General features: G+C 38.0%; 3 protein-coding genes across 5 annotated transcripts in view; 1 reads left to right on the plus strand and 2 right to left on the minus strand.

Moving 5' to 3' along the window:
* Positions 1–3,704: 3,704 nt before the first annotated feature.
* LOC106166707 (lewis-type alpha-(1,3)-fucosyltransferase) lies at positions 3,705–6,069 on the minus strand. Its single transcript, XM_013545353.2, has 2 exons — positions 5,105–6,069; positions 3,705–4,506 (listed from the first exon to the last, which is right to left on the minus strand). Exons 1-2 carry the CDS (start codon positions 6,014–6,016, stop codon positions 3,979–3,981), a joined length of 1,440 nt encoding a protein of 479 aa, XP_013400807.2. The 5' UTR covers positions 6,017–6,069; the 3' UTR covers positions 3,705–3,978.
* A 1,983-nt stretch (positions 6,070–8,052) lies between these two features.
* LOC106166691 (3-galactosyl-N-acetylglucosaminide 4-alpha-L-fucosyltransferase FUT3) lies at positions 8,053–9,255 on the minus strand. The gene has a single exon (XM_013545337.2). It carries the CDS (start codon positions 9,253–9,255, stop codon positions 8,053–8,055), a length of 1,203 nt encoding a protein of 400 aa, XP_013400791.2.
* A 2,063-nt stretch (positions 9,256–11,318) lies between these two features.
* LOC106166693 (filamin-A) overlaps positions 11,319–19,804 on the plus strand; it is a 104,385-nt gene continuing 95,899 nt past the window's right edge. For 2 of the 3 annotated variants that reach the window (XM_086996787.1, XM_086996788.1), the window contains exons 1-2: positions 11,319–11,866; positions 15,365–15,554. In XM_086996787.1, the coding sequence (XP_086852913.1) occupies positions 11,539–11,866; positions 15,365–15,554 (518 nt within the window). In that variant the 5' untranslated portion in view covers positions 11,319–11,538. The remainder of the gene's footprint in view (positions 11,867–15,364; positions 15,555–19,804) is intronic. The other variant, XM_086996790.1, reaches the window with a different exon arrangement.

Here is a 19,804-nt window from a genome sequence, read left to right on the forward strand (position 1 = left end):
TTACACCCCTCCCACCCCCTCCCTCCCTTAGCCACGTCCTGAGTACGCCAGTGTTCGGATCAAACGGTCGGTATTTAAATAAAACGCCTTTATTTAAGTAAAACTCTTTAACATAATTTGGTCTACATGTACAGTTATAAATTACATAGTTATTTTAAAAGACACCCCATAATATCGAAACATCTAAAGTTAAATATAAAAGTGAGTTACATGTAAATAATACACCTAATGGTTTAGTGATACACATTTTGTTTATTTTAAAGATACTTCATGAATCAATGTATATAAGCTATCAATAAGTTAGATCTAAATGCATATATAGAGACCTAACAAATTGATTGTATATGCATTCAAGATATTGTTCATTGTTAACATCAATTCACGCAGCTAGCTGTGCTCTTCAATGCCGCCCTAGCCGAGTGTTCTACCATTTAAGAGTTTTCTTTTCAAAGCTCCTCAGTCGTAGGCCAACGGGCAACCGACGGTCGAGCGACGCCAAGTAAACACGGAATTTTCCACCCACAGCCAAGAAATGGTACGGGAAAAAGACAGCATATGTATATAATGAAAGGAAAGAGTAATAGGCAAAAACAGAGTAAAAAGATTTGTAATTTACATCTTTCTAGTTAGAAGGATGAATTAAAAAAATTAAAAACCTCCAATGAGATAAATATGCTACATTTTACCTCGACTCTGCATCTGCATGTTTCAATTGTTTAAACAATTTTTTAGTCCACGTTCACCTGTACTTGTTGGTTTTAGGCAGTGATAAGGGACAAGGGACTTAGTTTGATAAAATATTTGCGCGTCATAACCGCCTACTAGCACTCCTTTTACAATAGCCTGGAAAGATGGACCTAAGAGCCGACATCAGCACGCAGTAGACGAAGAAACTCAGCATAGGAGAGAGTGGGAAATGACGTTAGCTCTTGCTGAATAGTACATAACTATATCAATCTACTTGAAGCTACTCCTTGATAGCGTACCCTGCTCAGTCCTTAAGTTAATCCCAGCAGCTGAGCTGCAAAAACAATGGCATTGCGCGGGAGCTTTATACTATTCTATCCAAGCTTTACTATAGTAAAACAAACTAAAAAACAACATTTACGAAAGCGAAGTTATGACGAACATGAAAATCTCCCAAGATTTTATTTTTTTATCATTTTTTAAATATTTATTTATTTATTTATTTATTTATTTATTTATTTATTTATTTATATGTTTATTTATTGCTTTCTATAGATTCATATTATCACACGTTCATGTCAAATACTCAGTCCGGTAAAAGTTCAAACAAAACCTAAACAAACTTTTCATCTCAACCAGAACCAAATTGTCAGCCGATGTGAAAACAAATTAGATGTTTTAATTACAGAGATCTAAAACATCAGTAGATTTTGGACAAATTGTCTAATATAATGACTACTAAATTCTGGAGATAGCATGATCTCTTTCGCACTAGGTGTTTTACTGCTAAAGTGATCGTATACGTGATGATCGACGTTTGTTTAAATATAACCCGTCAATCAAGCTGTTTTCACTTGACAGCACCTGTCAAAACTGAATGGATTTGATTGACACGCTGTCAATCAAAGGATGTAGGAAGCTTGAGTTTTACCTGTTCGACGGCTATAGTTATCAACTGCGTGATGATTTTGATTGACGTTTGTTTATAAAAACTGCCACTCAAAGTCGTGTGCACCTGCCAGCTCCCTTCAAAATTAAAGGAAACGGTATGAATTTGATTGATGCCTGTCAATTACGAGACGTATAGTAACCGGGGTAGAGGACGAATTATTTTCATTTATTGTGTTTGGCAAATTTAATGGAAGACGTCTCGATATATACACGGCCCGATACGTAGGTCTCGCCCAATACTTTTACGTCCTCGGGAATTCTCGCACTCGTACCTAATTAGCCCACATACCGATATATTCAGTCGACAAATCACTTCAAGTGGCGCTTGGATCCATCGTTCAAGTATTAGTCGAGTAGGTTTAATTCACTGAAGTTGTTGGGTCAATATATTCAATTTCGACAGATAGGTAAAGCAATCTAATAATAATAATCAATAATAATCAAATTTATTCACAACAACAATTATAATAATATTTATTTCTTGCATTCTAATTTCATACATTTCAATGCACTTTACAATCCAAATATAGAAATTACAGCACTAAAATAAGACTTTCTTTAAAGTTTAAGGACATTTATCATAAAAAATTTTTATAAGGTGAGTCTAAAGCTGGCATAATTACTTTCAGATCTTATATGAAAAGGCTGTTTGTTCCACAATTTTGGTGCACTCACTTTTTGCCATTACCCTAACCTAACCTGTGTTGTTTGCCTCAGTGAAGGTATTTTAATAGAACATTTAGTGTTATACAGGGAAACGTGCTGTGACGGTCACTGCGGATATCACCCTACCGAAATAAAACCTTTAAGTGAATTTGAATAAAATAATGTGCCCATCAATAAATAAGCGTATTTTTACACGTGCACATGGAGATGATTGTCATAAAAGGTACTTGAAGCAGACAGGACGCATTAACGCTGGAACGATGGATATCCTTAAAAAACATGTCCAACTATCGGTTTACACATCAACACATACAAATTGAGATTTTGTTATCTGCTAATGAGCTTTGAAAATGAGCCCTTTTCGCTACTAGGCCTGGAAGTTATAGCTACGCTACGATGCCGTTCCATAGGAGAGGTGACCTTTGTGTTGAGTACCCTCTAGCAGGGTGGCAGATATTATAGCCACATTTTCCTCATTTCCAGAAATGTCGGAAATGTGCCTTTAATATCTGCCACCATGTTAGAGAGAACAGCCTGGGCTGCCATCAACTACGCGGATGTAGATGCCCCTTCTCTCCGTATGTCTCTTGTCAAAGAAAATAGGTCATCTTTTGACAAAATTTTCCGTGGTATAGACCTTACATTTCCCCTTTCCACCTAGTGCATAGTTACTCAACGAGGCATGTAGGCAAGCGCAACGATTAATCGGTCATTAGTCGGTCTCAGCGTGAATGTGACGATTTTCACTGAATAAGTGAATGTGTTTGGGGAGAGATGGTTCGGTCGCAATCGTACGTTGTGTCACGCTTGTCATTTACCAGTAAACTGATAATGGCAGACTGCAGACAGCTTATGGCCAATAGTTGAAATAATCAAACCGAAGAAACAAGCCGTTGACAGGGAAATAGGCCTACTATTACTTACATCGATTTACCCTTATCAGGGGCGGATTGAGACCGTCTTCTGGATCTTTCGGAAAACGGTCAGATTTTCAAGTTTACATTGACATGTATCCATTTTTAAGTCCCTTTTTTAAATGGAAGATGGATAAACAAAGATAGTTTGGAAGACTGTCAGAAAATATCTCTAGATCCGCCCTTGCTTATAAGTCAAACTGCCGCCGCCCACTGCCATCGTCCGCCAATCAAAGTAAACTGCCGGAGAACTGGCTACCAGTAGATATGATATATTTCTCACACATTATCATTTTAAATATTTAGATGTGAGCAATATATACCAGTAAGTAAGTATATATTGCTCACATGTAATCTTTTCAAATATCTAAATCTTTTTAAATTTATGACAATAATGCTCATCAATTACAAAGCTCGGTTACACCAGTACTACGGCAACATTTGCCTATTTTATCTTTTATTTGCACTGTGTAAAAACGACACATCTTAAGAATGCATTTTGTTTTTAATTTTAGCACTTTTTGATAGTTTATGTACATCAACGCATTTCCCCTGAATGGAGCCACAAAGAATAAATGACACATACCTATTATAGGTTTGATATTCTAATAAAGTTCCACGATGGGAATTCAAAACCTTTACCTAGAACAAAAACATTGGAGATATAGTCAAGAAATTTCTTGATGCTATAGATAGGTGTTTACGCTCGGGGCTTCATGTAAAAACTACTTTGAAAAAAGGCAAAGGTGAACTAAGACGTTCAAAATTTAAGATCGGTGGGTACTTGACACCCCTTAAATCTTTTCTGTCCAGGCGGAAAGAACCAGGCGAAAAGACTCTTTTTCGTATACACTTGAGATTTTGTGGGCGTCTCGTGCATTTTCTTACAGAAATCACACCATTTGACATAGGGTCCATCCATGCGCCTGGTAGTCATGTAGTGGTTCCTCCACTCCAGGTAAGGGACATACAGGGAGTCGTCATTATTCAGGCGGTGCAGGTACGCGGCCAGGGCTTTCGGGGACGGGTAATCTGCGGTGTTGATGTGCCAGTGGGGATCGATCCCAAGATTTGCATAATTAGCCCCGCCCCTAGTAACAAGAACAACGTCCATATTGACCGAACGGAAGAACTTTTCGGTGACGTAGTCTTCCGCAAGGCTGTTTTCAAAGGCCAGATAAAACTTGTGTGTTTCGTTGATGTATCTAAAACATCCAGTCGGACATTTCTTGCCACACTTTCCCAAAATTTCAACGTCAATGTATTTCTGCAGCTCTCTGACATATACCTGCAAAAGCATTAATAATATAAGTGTCATATGGTACAAACAATGGCGGAACAGTGGTTTCTCATATTGGCGAAATTTTAAACTTATCAATTAGTAAACTAACTGAAAGCGTGCCTGTAAAAGCTCTACAGATTTTTGTAGATATTGAGAAGCTTCAAATTTTCTCAATATGTGTAATAGCAGTATACACAGGTCAATTTCCATCAGAATAAGCAGTGGTATGTTAATGCTATTCATTTCAATAAATATATTCGGTTCGTGTATATGTTCAGTTTTTGGTTAACCTCTATCTGCACTGATGATTAATTTCTTTCGTTCTGTTGGACGTCACTGAATATTAAAAAGGACATAAGGACTAGGCGGTCAGATCATGCAGTATTCCTCCCACTTCCCCATATTTGCCAATTCACAGTGATAAATATAACGGTTTTTAAAATATATTTTTCTTAAATAATTGCTGTTCTATACATTAGTTAACTTAATTTATTCTCTTGACCCTTAAATAAAACAAATATATCCTGTGTGTGTGTGTGTGTGTGTGTTCGTTCAAGCGTGCGTGCGTGCGTGCGCGTGTGTGTGTGTTTCATCATAGACCCACCTCTCTATGACTCGGAGTGTCACAGTGGCTCACCAACCACCCCACAGGTGGTCTTTTTTTCTTGTTTTTTGCCCGAGTTATGGATAAATAATCTCTGTTCAATGGCACCTTTCTTTTTACGATCTCCCCATTCGGCGTGAAAATGTCAGAGTCTTTTCTGTGCGTGAAAGTCCAGTTAATATTGTTAAGTAAAAATTCTTTGTTCCTGTTGCCTTTGAGGCCCATTTGGCAAGGGGCCTCTAATGTATGAAATACCCAGACTTGGTGAGCGGGCTTTCGTAGAGGGAGGTCGCAGTCAGGCTCTGGGCCCTCGCACATGTGGCTGAAGTTGATGGTGGACACGGTAAAGACGACAGCGTCCGCGGTGCTGGCCTGTGTTCTATCTGTGACGACCTTGCACTCAGAGACTGGGCAGTCTTTGAATATTGGTTCTCTGTCCTTGCTGTACAGGTAATCATAATCGTTCCATAGCAGTATTGTCTTGGTCCGCCGTGCTGTTGACTGATCTTTTTCGAGATGTTGTTTGGCTGGTTTGGCGCCTTTTTCTTCATTGCGGAGTCCTACTGGAGGTGGAATAGTTAAAAGTTTCATCGAGTAATCATAATTAGCAACTGGCTCTGCAGGTTCCTCAGCTTTTTTGTGAAGTGATGGAGGCAATTTCTGCACTTGCTTCTTTGGAGCTGAGTGCACTGGTGGTTGTTCTTTACCAGGCGTTTTACTGTTAATCTCTTTCATCTTTGTAAGTGTGGAGACTTTCTTTGTGGGCGGCGGCGCAGCATCTTTCTTCAACCTCGACAACAGAGAGATCTCATCTTCTCCAAATTCTAGTTTGAGGAATATCAAGTTCCACCAAGCCAAAACAAAGAGCAGAAGACCAAAGCCAAATAATCGCTCGTGCCTTGTAAGTGCCATGTTGGAAACTAACCTTGTGTGAGATAACAGATGCGCAGGAAAGCGGGACAAGAGCTGTGTAGAAGTCTCATCAAAAATTAACCACTTGATATAAACGCGGAGTGAGATACCACCATGGAAATGCCTAGCATTTAAACCAAACCACCTCATCAGCTGGAACCTGAGTTTTAATATTAAATAGATTTCTTTGTGATTGGTTTTGGCGGCCATATGAAAATTGTCAACACCTTTCATAGGGTGGGAACTTTTAATGGTTATATCGCCAACATGACAATGAATCATACATCATACTGTTTGGGAAAAACTAGGCTAAAATGCTGAGTGAGGATAGTGTGACTGGTAAAACTTACTCATAATTAATCAAACAGATTCAGAAAATTGAACGAGTTCTAATATTAATTTAGAAAGCTGAATCAAAGGAACCAAAGCACAATAATTATGTATTTAAACGAACAACACAACACTCTTCATCAAAATTCAAATTATTTATGTTTGAAGCTTTAAAACTGTAAAATAAAAAGTTCAAATACAAGGCTCATTATTGTAAGAAATTACAAAGAAATTCGGTCCAAACAACACTGAGAATAAAATCGGAGTCCAAGTGACTCCAAACTTGGAGTCCAGCAGTGGTGCCTAAAATAACTCCCAATTGGAGTCAAGTTGACTCCGATGGAGTAACGCCATCCAGACCCCACAGGAGGGTCACAATCGACTCCATTCATAGATCCCTTCATCCCTTGATTTATCGCTGCAAAAGAATCACCATGACCCCATATTAAGGAATTTTTGACTCCTTGGCACATTATGAAAAACAACAACAACAACAACAACAGTGCCAAGCGGGGAGACAGAAGGTACCATTAATAAAGACTGGTATGTCCCCGGACAGGTTAGAATCCACGTCGTCCCGCCCCGGTGACGGACACCCTAACCACAAGGCCATACGGACGCATATGATGTTTAAACAGCAATAACAAACAGTTTGTAAATCTGGTAATAAACAGCATGACATAAATACACCACAAATATACCAATGAGTGAGCATACCTCCCCAATGACATGCATTGGCGGGTCAAGCCTACAACCTGAAAACAAAACCTACTGACCTGTATACGAACATATCACATAAAGGCTGTGGGCAACTGAAATCCCGGGCCAGTAATAAGTGCACGAGTTCTGCATGCAGAAACACACAGAAAACCAATAAAGTAATGTTTATACTGACAAAATATGATGAAAACTGTTTTCTCCACGCCGTCTGCTCACTGCCATCATAAGTACTGAAACGAAGCTTACTGTCCAGCGAGCGAAAAGGGTCGGTGAAAGGGGTCAGCCAGACACTGGCCCCCGGTAATTTGACTCTGATTTTAGAGTCAGATTGACTCCATGAGAGCCAGGGGTGATTGACTCTGATAAGAGAGTCTAAAGACTCTTAAAGACTCTGGTAGTGGGGTAATTTGATCTTATATAGGAGTCAAATTAACTCCATGAGGGTCAAGGGGTGCTGGACTCTGACGAGAGAGTCAAATGACTCCAATTTTATTCTCAGTGAAGGGAAACTGGCGGAGAAACAAAGTTTGTTTACAGTAAATGAAAAATACAAAGATATCAATGATCTTGAGGGAAAACATGAGCAAGACCGATATCAGTGTTCGTTTTCAGGCATATATTAACATCCAATAATGCCTCTACTCTTTATCTTGAATGCCGCCGATAAAACCACAACCTACATGTATTAATTTAATAGTGCATCAAAAAGCACATTTCATTCTTATTTTCGTCTCTTTTTTAGACAAGTGTATTTATTTTCAAACATAAAACCAAATTTTGATTTATAATTACAAATTTTATTTATGACTTTCCCAATTAACAGGCAAAAATGAAGTCCCTGGAAAACGGTACATTATTGTCTACAAAACAGAAATAAAGTCTATCATCAGATAGATACTAAAGTAATAATTCATTTGGCCACACTTGGTGCCAAACGTTTGTTGCGGAGGCAGAAATCTGTTCCTGTATTGGAGGCAGCCGAGGCATTAGGCCCCGGGAAAGTCTGAGGGTATTTTACAACCCCGGAACCTGTCAGCTCCTGGAGGGTAGTACCAGTCGATAATCTCTTGGCGGGAATACACTTGTGATCGCCTAGGACTCTCGTGCATCTTGGCGCACAAATCACACCAGCTGACGTACGGCTTGTCCAACCCTCGGCTGCTGACGTAATGGTTCCGCCATTCTAGGTACGGAACATACTTGGAGTCGTCCTTGTCCAGGGCCAGCAGGTACTCGGCCAGTGCTTGGGGGGATGGGAAGTCTGCGGTATTAATGTGCCAGTTGGGGAGGATCCCCAACTCTGTATAGTTTACGCCACTACGAGATATTAATACCACGTCAAGATTGACTGTCCGGTAAAACTTTTCTGTGATATACCCTTCCGCTAGACTGTTCTCAAACGCTAGGTAAAATTTAAATGTGTTATTAACGTATTCTAAACACTTATATGGACACGGTTTGCCGCATTTGCCTATAATTTCTACGTCTACATATTTCTGTAGTTCCTTAACATACAGTTCTCTCTTGCTTGGCGTCTCGCAGTGGCTTACAAGCCAGCCGACAAGTTTCTTTTTCTTACGCGCCACCTCATAGAAGTCCCTTTGCAGGGGTACCTCCCGTTTCTCTATCACACCAAGAGGTGAGTACACGTCCGAGTCCTTCCTGTGGGTGAAAGTCCAGTTGAACGAGTTGGACAACATGTCTTTGTTCTTGTGCGCTTTAAAGAACACCTGACAGGGGGCCTCCAGGGTGTGGAAGATCCAGACCTGGTGCGGGGGCTTCTCTTGAGGGATTTCACAATCGGGAGACTCGCCTTGGCACTCCTTGGCGAAATTATTGGTGGCGATGTTAAACACAATGGCGTCCATGTCTTTAGCGCGTGTCCTGTCAGTGACAATCTGGCAGGCACTCACGGCACACCCCTGAAACACCGGCTCATATTTTTCTTGGTAAATGAAGGCATAGTCATTCCACAAGAGGATGGTTTTGGTTTTGGCATCTTTCTGATCCAAGTCTTCCGCGACCACGTGCTGATTCCCGCCGTCCATGATAGCGCGTTGGGGTGACACGAGGCCGTCCGCGTCGATCTCCGTGGACAGGGGAAGGTCGGGCTTAGAGTCCAGATAGTGCCACCAGCATAGGGTCAGTAACACCACCACCGCGAGCAGGATCTTGTCGTTCCTTCTCATTGTTCTGAACTCGTTCAGTGTTCACGTCAGTGTCAAGGATTATATATTGTATATAATTCATATTATCAGGGCTGCTGTATCATATCACTCGCTGAGACTTCTTACTCTATCGGATTGGTCGCTTTCACATAAAGTGGAAGGAGTGCTTTTCTTTTGTGTAAACGATGTGCGTCTGATTACTAAAATTAATGTTATACAAGGAATCCATTCAAATAATAAACACTAACAGCAAAAACTTCTCAATGCACTGTATATAGCTGAGTGGTGTGTACGTGTTTAGCATGTCTATATGATTTCTGTGTGTAGGAAAAATATTGAAAATAGTCAATAATGTATGAGTGACAGGGCTGCTACAGGATTGTGGAAATTGTAAAGACACCGTGGTATGAATTATGGATCAAAGTCATATTGATAACTTTGAACTATTTCTACAAGAATACTACTGTAATGTGCCCGGATTCAAATTTACAAACCGACACACATTTTTACTGAAAGGAATTTCTTTATCTATGAATACACATCTTTCTAAAAATAAAAAAGAGTTATGATCTGTCAAGAAATGTGGTAAAAACCGCTTATTGCAATAAGAAAAACGAAGTATTTATGAAAACAATAAAACGCTGCTTTTTATGATCACACCGCCAAAGAGGTCCTACTCTAAAGCTTTATGTTGCAGCAGATGTCACCGTGCTTGTCTCAACCTATTGTGACCGTCACTAGAAATATTCACTGAAATGCGTTAGCAAAGATTGTTCAAATAATGTAATCACGATTCGGTTAAAGAATTTGGGCAAACCTTTGTGAAATTGAATGAAAAGATAAGATCGATAAATAGATTGGTGAAATAGTCAAAATAGCCGTTGGGACGCGTCAACAATTGCCGTGAGAAGTAACTGCTTGGGGTCGCAGAATGCTAGCCATAAAATGATATGCGGATGTGCGTTTGTGCGTGCAGCGCCAATCTGGGCTTTGTGTATCGAACTCATACATGCTCGATCTTGAATTAATTTTTTAACATTTTTTTTCATCCTGAATTTGTACACTTTAAATTGTTTCATTTTTCATTTAGCCTATTTTAAGTCAATTCAATTTGAGATTCTTTAAATATTATTGAATAATTGAATAGCATATTCATTAATTTGTGCATTTATAAAATAACTTACAAAATGAAGAAAAAAATTAATGTATTGGTTCATATATTTGTCATCATACACTTTAAATCGGTATTTTAATTCATTTTATTTCTTCATATTTACAATCACTTTATTTGTTTTTAATTCGTGACAGCAAAAGGACAAATGTGAAATTAATGTGCAATGTATGAAGTCGGTTGGATAGAGAATGAACGGATGCGCACGCTTACACACACGCACACATACACACACGCACACATACACACACGCACAGTGGGAGAGAGAGAGGGTACATATATGTATCATTTAATCGGCGGCTGCGTTGCGCCGCTAGGCACGTGCCATTCTGATGTATTTATCATGAGCAGGTCATAGCTATCTTTTTGATGCTCAAATGTCAACTTTAATTTGTGATAATAAGTTGATATGTTCTACAATAAGCAATGCTCCGGTTGAAAAAATAAATGAATAATATATAAAATAAAATGAAATACGAAATAAATAAATAAAATGCGTGTATTCGCAATTCGCCTCTCTCCCACAGCGCAAGAAGAAAAGCAGTCCATTTTTGGACCTGACCCTTTTGGAAAATTTGAGCATTCAAATCACAGGCTGCATATACCGCGGCCTGCATTGCCTATTGTCAGCCTGTTTGTTGACAATTAATTTGTCGCTAGATGGCAGGGCGAGGCTGCCAGAATGAACAAGGGAGACGAAAGTACACCTGTAAACTCTTCATCCAGAAATAACAGCCGAAGTTACAACTTCTGCTGGTTTGAATTGTCTGAAATCTTTAGTGTGCTCTCCGTTATTTTAAATTATAAAAAATTAACTGTGTTAACAGCGTGGCAATTGACTACAATTGTTCCGATAGATTCTACAGGTAGATGACCCAACACCCCTCCTTTGAATTACAATTGGTTGCGTCCTTGCACTCAATGAAAATTGGGTCACGGTAGGCATGCAATACTATTGATTGTAAGGGCGACACCCAAACTCCGTCTTAATCATGCTGCAATAGGAACCTGTCACCGGCCAATACTAACGTCAATCAACGTAACCGGACTGTGGGGACCAACTCCCTGAACTTCTGTATTTGTTTTTACGTCGTGTTTTCTTTAAGTTTGCCGACCTGAGAGAGGAGGTGGAGATGGCTGATATTGGAGAGAAGGCGCGCTCTGCCGAGGGGCACGCTGCAGTTGGGGGGATGGGGGGCCATGATGACAGGTGGATTGTTATCCAAAAAACGACGTTTACAAACTGGGTGAACGAACAACTTCAAGCCCGGGAATTATCTGTCAGCGACTTGAAGACCGATCTCGGCGATGGAGTTAAACTGGGAAACTTGGTGGAAATTATTCAGTCGCGAAAAATTGGAAGGATCGTGAAGAAGCCATTGAATCAACACCACTACATACAGAATGTAACGCTGGCTTTGAATGCCGTCAGTGAAGATGGCGTTAAGTTGGTTAATATCGGTAAGTTTTTCATGCATATCTGACCAAAGAACAAGGTTAATTACTGTTACCGCCGAATTATTCTCTCTTTTTTTCTCTCTCTCTCTCTCTCTCTCTGGCTTCGCCTTTGGCTTTCGGTTCTTCAAATAATATTTAGATAGAATTTACTCTTATTTTCTGTTCTGAAGTAGAAATGGTCGGTAATCTTGGACAATATTTCTCCATCATGACCCTTCATTTATTTCTTAATAGTACATACCCCTGTTAAATACCTGCAGTACAGTAATATATTTAAAAAAACACTTGATTGCAGTGAACAACAAATTAGTACCGGTAGTTTCACTTTGTCAGATATTAAACAGCAATTGCAACATCAGTATTGTAGAGTTAAATAAACTTCAGTGAAACATGGCATTTACAGTGCAAAGTGAAGATTGACATATAATATCAGATAAACATGAGGGGGAGGGGTGTCTGGGCTGACAGGGATAACTGTATCTGATGGGAAATCCAAGCAAGTTTTTAACTCTAAGCTTCCTCTCATTATTCAGCAGTGATATTCCTCACATGAATAAACACTGTTTATTGAAACGAAGGACAGCATTTTTATTCTTGTGGCACCTCCCCTAACACACCTAGCTAGCAAAAAGTCAGCTTTTTATGACTGTCATTCAGGGGACCCATAACCTTCCAGAGATGATCTGACACTATCACATGATGTTACATACTGCTATCTTATCATATCCCTCAGATAAAGGCACTTGTGGAGGCTTTAAGTGTGCCATCAAGGACAATCTATAGTTCATAATATGTGCTGTATTTTGGGGGCACCATGTTATTGCAATCTATATACTAATAATAATAAGCACCTTTTACAATTACTTAGGCTGCTTCTGATTATACATATTTGTCACAAGTCAGGACTGGCTACAGCTATTGCTGTGACTTAACTGTGGCATTTAGGGTAAGGTAACACCTCTGCTGCCTATCTATAGTGTCCACCAGACACCTTAATGATCTCACTGATGTAAAGGAGGCTGGGTAATGACCCTCAATGGCCAGACTGGTCAAGTAATGACCCACACGACACCTCTTATGTTTCATATGTATACAGCCCATCTACATTGAGAAACGAGAACTGATGTGTAGAAAGTTTTGGTGTAAGATTCTGGCAATTATCATGCAGACTGTCAGAGTTTAGAATTGTCAAAAAGTAAGGAAGAAATTTTGTCTTAACAGGTGTTTACTAAAATAAGATTAAAATCAATGCAAATTGAAAAAATTAAAACCTTCTAAAAAGCACCCTTCTTCATCCATTCTTTCTTATTGCTTATGGCATAGCAATGATAGCAAGCAATATGAAGTTGGAACACTTCATTTCCACAAATCTGTAATCTAATCATGAATGCGGTAGGCTCATCATACCAGATAAGAGTAACTCCTAGTAAGACCTAGATGAAACAGAATTAAGGTACCATGTGTAATCACCTATGGTCAACATCCAAAGAACACTTTGGCTGATCCAAGGTTTAAGGTAGTAAACAGTTTATTTTTTTCATATTCAAATCAGTTCAGACCACAGTGTGTTAACTGGGCCTTCATGAATAGCTTGTAAACTTTTCTGTTGACATTGAGGTAATTTGAGAGTGACTTGGCAGCATTCCTGCCTGTATTTAAGAACCAACCATAGGTCCACATACTGTACAGAAAACATTTGTAAAGGAGATGCAGTTTGTATTTTTTGTAAGAATGGATTTTACTTTTTAAATGTGAATTCACTTCTGGATATTGATTCATGTAAGACTTAGACTGGGTTTTTCTCCAATTTGATATCAAAAATGCATATCGAATATGTAAAGAATGAGTAGCAATACCTTGTATTTTTAATTTGATAAATATTAAAATGTATTAAAATGTTCAACCTATAAAAGAAAATAGATTGAAACTCAGAGAAATTATTTTTAGCATGATTAATAATGAACAAGTTCCAAGTTTGTTGGCTGTGAAAGTTCATGTCTGTCATGTGCATCAAAAACCTTCAAAATTGATATCTATGTAACTGTAGCAAGAAAATCAGAATTGCGACAGAAAAAGTTAAGGTTTTAGATATTATGATTAAGTTTGAGTCAGTTTTCTGAATGCTGACATCTTAAAAATGATCTTTAATTCCTCATGTGTTTTTAATTTACGATCCACTTAAATTAGACATAATTTTATGCACACTCAGAGTGGAAAGAATAGCCAATACAGCAAAAACAAGTGGAAGACATAATTGTCATTATACAGCAATGCATTAAATTATCATCTCTGGTGTGGTTTTACCTTGGTTTTAGTAAAATAATCAAAATATGCCTTAGGTGCTGAGATAGAGAAGAATATTTATATTTGCTGACACTTTCTCCAAGTTGGACTCTACATACTTTCCAGACACCCCTCCCCTAGCTATGGTCCTTGGAGATGGAAACAATTACTAGAAATCTATCAATAATTAATGTCTGCCCCCCATCACAGCATGCAAATGTTCCATCATTTGGCCCTCTGGGACTGATTTATCCTTAATTAATTGTGCGGTGCTGTGGTATTGCTGCAGTAAACAAGATATATATATGTGACCAGCCTGTCCTGCATATAGACAAGTATAGGGCCAGCCTGAGTGTGCTGGGTATGTCATGCATTATATACAGTAGTAAGGTAAAATGATAGCCAAGGCATGGGACTGGTATTTACACCATTGAAAGAATCCACACAGCTGGCTTTACTATTATACTTCTTTGGATCTTTATTTTTTCCCTGCTTTACACTGAAATATTTCATTGCTAGTACTCTCATGGATAATGTTGGCTGAAATCATTTCTAAATATTCAGTCAGTTGACTTTATGTCATTGAAAAGAAAAACTTGTCAAAAACTTGCATGATCTCATGAAGTGTCTTTTGGTTGACACTTGTTTAGCTTCTGTATTCAAGTCATCAGTGTGATATGGGAAAATGCAGCAAAGTAAAATACTCCCTTTAAACAACGTAACATTTTGAACATTATTTTGAAGATGTAACAATAGAAAAGTGACATTTTTGCTTTCATATTGTGATTCTTGGGTGGTGGTGGTAGGGAAAGGGGAGCAGTCGAAGGAAGGAAAAATTGGTAAAAAAAATTGCCAAAACATTTTTTATTTCTATGACAGTATTACACCTGGTGAAATATTAATTGAGGAGTATGATGAAAACGTTAATTTATGATTTTGTTTTCATATCACCTCAACAGTTTGCTTCCTGGTTGATATCCCAGAAGAATGTACAGTGTAACATATTTAGTGTGAGCTGTTGTTAATTATGATTGATACTGCTATTGTTCATGATGATACTGCTATTGTTCATGATGATACTGTTGTTGTTAATGATGATACTGCTATTGTTCATGATGATACTGCTATTGTTCATGATGATACTGCTGTTGTTCATGATGATATTACCATTGTTCATGATGATACTGCTATTGTTAATTATGATACTGCTATTTGCAGGTAGTGAAGATATAGTAAACGGCAACCTCAAGTTGATCCTAGGCCTGATATGGCACCTCATCCTCAGATACCAGATTGGAAAGACCAAGTTTCCACCAAAGAAGCTCATGTTGGCATGGTTACAGGCAGTCATCCCAGAATGCAACATTCGCAACTTTTCTTCAGATTGGAATGATGGAATAGCTTTAAGGTTTGGAAATTGCGTTTCTGCTTATTTTTTCTCCTGTACATATTTATCAATATATTTTTAATGAATGTTGTATATAAATATAAATATGGAATCTAAAACCCAAAATGTGAATTTTTTTTTTTTTTTAGTCAATTAAACTAGTGAAATTAGTTTCATGTATAAAGAATGTCATCACTTGGTCAAAATCACTAATATCAGCCTTTCAACCTGTATATAGGCGGCTCAAAAAATTAACAATTTCAAAGTTCAATTACTTCAAGAGTTTCAAATATATTGCAGTGAAATGTTGTCAAAAAATAGTTTTTAATAAATGCTTAAAATTTCTCCACTATTCCTTTCCAAGTTATGGCCCATTAAAAAAAAATGAAAATCAAAAGTGAAAAAACTGCCAAGCCAGTCTATGCGACTTCCGAAGGATGCCAGTGTCTGGCAGTTTTGACACTTGTTGATGTGTTTTTGAACTGATACTTCAGGGTTGACCAATTATCAATAATGTGTCAAAAATCTGTACAAAATTTCAATTCAAAAGCTTGTAAACTGTTGAAGTAAGTATTGAATTTTGAAATTAGTAACATTTTTATGAGTCACCCAATATGTGATTAAAAATTGAATTTAGATCCAACAGAAGTAATGGATATTTTCTCTAAATTAAAAAAACCCCTTCAAATTGTGAAGGCCTCATTTGTTATTCCTGCAGTACTGTACATTTTAATATTTTGTCTACGATCCATAATTTAGTAGTAGAAAAAAAATTGTGCTTGTTATTCTAAAGTGGGTTGAAGAGGAACAGCAGTGTATTGATCTGTAACAGTGAAAATTGGGGGAAAGCCCAATAAAATGACACATTTTTATAAAGATAGATTAAACAACTCTTTCTCCGCATGCCATTGATATTTTAACCAGTTGAAAGTTAGTAAAGTCTTGACCAACAAGTCACCCTATAAGGTAGAAAGAAAAGGGTGTGGCAAACAATAAAAAATGAGCCTACTTGCGAAATAATGGGTGTGTCACCTTTAAAACATTATCTTTAGATTGTAAATATGTCTTTACGTATCTATCTCCTATGATCAGTACAGTAATAAATGTGGTATTACACAAAGAATGATACATTCCATTCTTATGGTAATGCAGACATTTGTAATGAGGCCTGGTGAATGTGAGCTGACATCTTGCATGAAATAATAAGAGGATTACTTTTTGCTAACAAAGATCAGCTCTTATTCAAATATGTACAGCTAGGTGAGGGTAGCCATATTGGCCCTCATTGTCCCCATCATATTGTATACAAAGCTTGCATCTACTCTGTACTAGAAGCTGGCTGGTTGGTGAAATTAATCCCATGTAAAAATTTGTGCAGAACAATAGAAAAATTGTCACAGGCGTAACTGGTAGAGGGTAGCTCACATGCTCAGCAATCCCAATTTTTTTGCAAACTTCAGAAACTATGATATAAAGAGTAAAGGAGAAAAGCTGCAACAAGTTGATCTAAATAACAGTAACGTTACTGTTCTGTTTGTATAGGATATAGATAACAGCAAGGATGACACCTCAGCAATGATTTGCCTTGTGATATGTTTACAATAAATGATAAAATATTAGGGACTTACGGACTAGCTCGAGTCAGCTATATATCACAGTGACAGTAAGCATAAACAGGGCGTGGCAACAGACAAACAACTGGGTGGAGAGCAATCTCATTTGTAATGAATATCTTTCCACAGAATAATTGATTTAATTTTTTTAGGTGAGGGGGTCATACAAAGCAAAGTGTAAAGCTTGTAATGTGAAAAAACTTGAGCTAGAGTTAAGTGACAGGCCACAGAAAAGTGTGACAGTATATGTAGTACTAATACATAAATGAAGTCTATTAGTTAGGGGAGGGACATTCTAGGTGTACAGTACATACACTGGGAATTGAATTAACTCTTGGTGTTATATAAACCATTAATGTGAGAAGTCATCTTGTTGATGGAGTATGTTCTTAAAATGTATGGTCTTACTGAAAGGTAACTTGAACAATGTATAGAATGTGATAAATAGAATTTTTTGTGTAAGCAGAGTGTATTTGTGTTCGGTAAGATCATGTATACATATGACGTATGTTGCTTGGGGTTATAAAAGGGGAAGTAGCTGTCATGACAAAAGCTAGTTAAGGGACCATTGCCACAGATATTTGGATCGATCTATCTCCCTGGGGAGTCTCACTAAATTGCTGTCAACTTGACCGGCTTAAATGTCTCACACGCCTAGTAAAAGCTGTTAGGGGGTAATCATCTTTAACCCTAGCTGATTCGGTAGGCGTGACAGACATTTAAGCCTCTTGAGCTGATAGCAATTTAGTGTGCACCCCTAGGGAGTTAGATCGATCCAGATGGGTCGATCTAAATATGGGAACCCAGTCATAGAATACCATTTTTTCCTGCTTGTTTGTGAAAAGTGTTTCTGAAGTTAAAGACAGACATATACCTTTAGGAAGCACGAAGGTTAAATCTATTTATTTAGATCTCAGGTAGATACTACTGATTACAAATTTAAAGTAAACATATTTTCTCACTTATCATTTAGCTTAAGTGCGCGTGTTATAAGTGCGTCTCCATACATTGTGAAGTTTTTATAGTTCTTCAGATATGATATCATGAACAAGCAAACATTCTCCTGATAATTCTGTTTTGCAGCTTTTTAAGTTGTATATCATATGAGATTTACTTTGGGACCATTCAGAATGAGAAGAGCTGAGTGCTAGCTGGTCCACGGCCTAAATATGGTAGACCTACATGAAAGGAAGTCAGCTTAATCCTGTAATGGTCTCTCTGCCTCTTTCACGCCTCCGAACACATCGTCCCTGCAGGGGCACAGTAATTAAATCTCGTCTCAATTCGACCAGTTTTGAATTAAAGACTGAATGAAACTAGAGGATCAGAGAGGCGATACCGCCTCCGAATATTGTACCACCAGCTGGAGCAAGCGCATTCGTATAGACCCCCACATACACAAAATAAGGGGTGCAGCCACCAGTCTTGTGCTTGACAAGCTGTAAAAATGCAATCAACAAGAATTTTCAAAATATGCAAAAAATATATATAACTAAAAATGGTGCAATCAAAGTTAAGTTCATTGTAAGGTAGGTCAAAGGTCAATTTCAAGGTCACAGTAAATTGCCAGTATATGACTTCCTATCCAACTTCAATAGTAACTATGGACCTATCTCTGCCAGTTTTGGAGATAAAAGGGAAGCAAAATTTGCAAAGTTCAGTTCATGGTGAAAAGTAGGTCAAAGGTCAATTTCAAGGTCACAGTAAGATTGCCAGTATATGACTTCCTATTCAACTTCAATAGTAACTATGGACCTATCTCTGCCAGTTTTGGAGATAAAAGGGAAGCAAAATTTGCAAAGTTCAGTTCATGGTGAAAAGTAGGTCAAAGGTCAATTTCAAGGTCACATTTAGATTGCCAGTATATGACTTCCTATTCAACTTCAATAGTAACTATGGACCTATCTCTGCCAGTTTTGGAGATAAAAGGGAAGCAAAATTTGCAAAGTTCAGTTCATGGTGAAAAGAAGGTCAAAGGTCAATTTCAAGGTCACAGTAAAATTGCCAGTATATGACTTCCTATGCAAGTTCAATAGTAACTATGGACCTATCTCTGCCAGTTTTGGAGATAAAAGGGAAGCAAATTTTGCAAAGTTCAGTTCAAGGTGAAAAGTAGGTCAAAGGTCAATTTCAAGGTCACAGTAAAATTGCCATTATATGACTTCCTATTCAAGTTCAATAGTAACTATGGACCTATCTCTGCCAGTTTTGGAGATAAAAGGGAAGCAAAATTTGCAAAGTTCAGTTCATGGTGATAAGTAGGTCAAAGGTCAATTTCAAGGTCACAGTAAGATTGCCAGTATATGACTTCCTATTCAACTTCAATAGTAACTATGGACCTATCTCTGCCAGTTTTGGAGATAAAAGGGAAGCAAAATTTGCAAAGTTCAGTTCATGGTGAAAAGTAGGTCAAAGGTCAATTTCAAGGTCACATTTAGATTGCCAGTATATGACTTCCTATTCAACTTCAATAGTAACTATGGACCTATCTCTGCCAGTTTTGGAGATAAAAGGGAAGCAAAATTTGCAAAGTTCAGTTCATGGTGAAAAGAAGGTCAAAGGTCAATTTCAAGGTCACAGTAAAATTGCCAGTATATGACTTCCTATGCAAGTTCAATAGTAACTATGGACCTATCTCTGCCAGTTTTGGAGATAAAA

Source organism: Lingula anatina, chromosome 10 (assembly GCF_051362555.1).
Source record: "Lingula anatina isolate TDL-2025a chromosome 10, LinAna3.0, whole genome shotgun sequence".
Classification (NCBI taxonomy): domain Eukaryota; kingdom Metazoa; phylum Brachiopoda; class Lingulata; order Lingulida; family Lingulidae; genus Lingula; species Lingula anatina.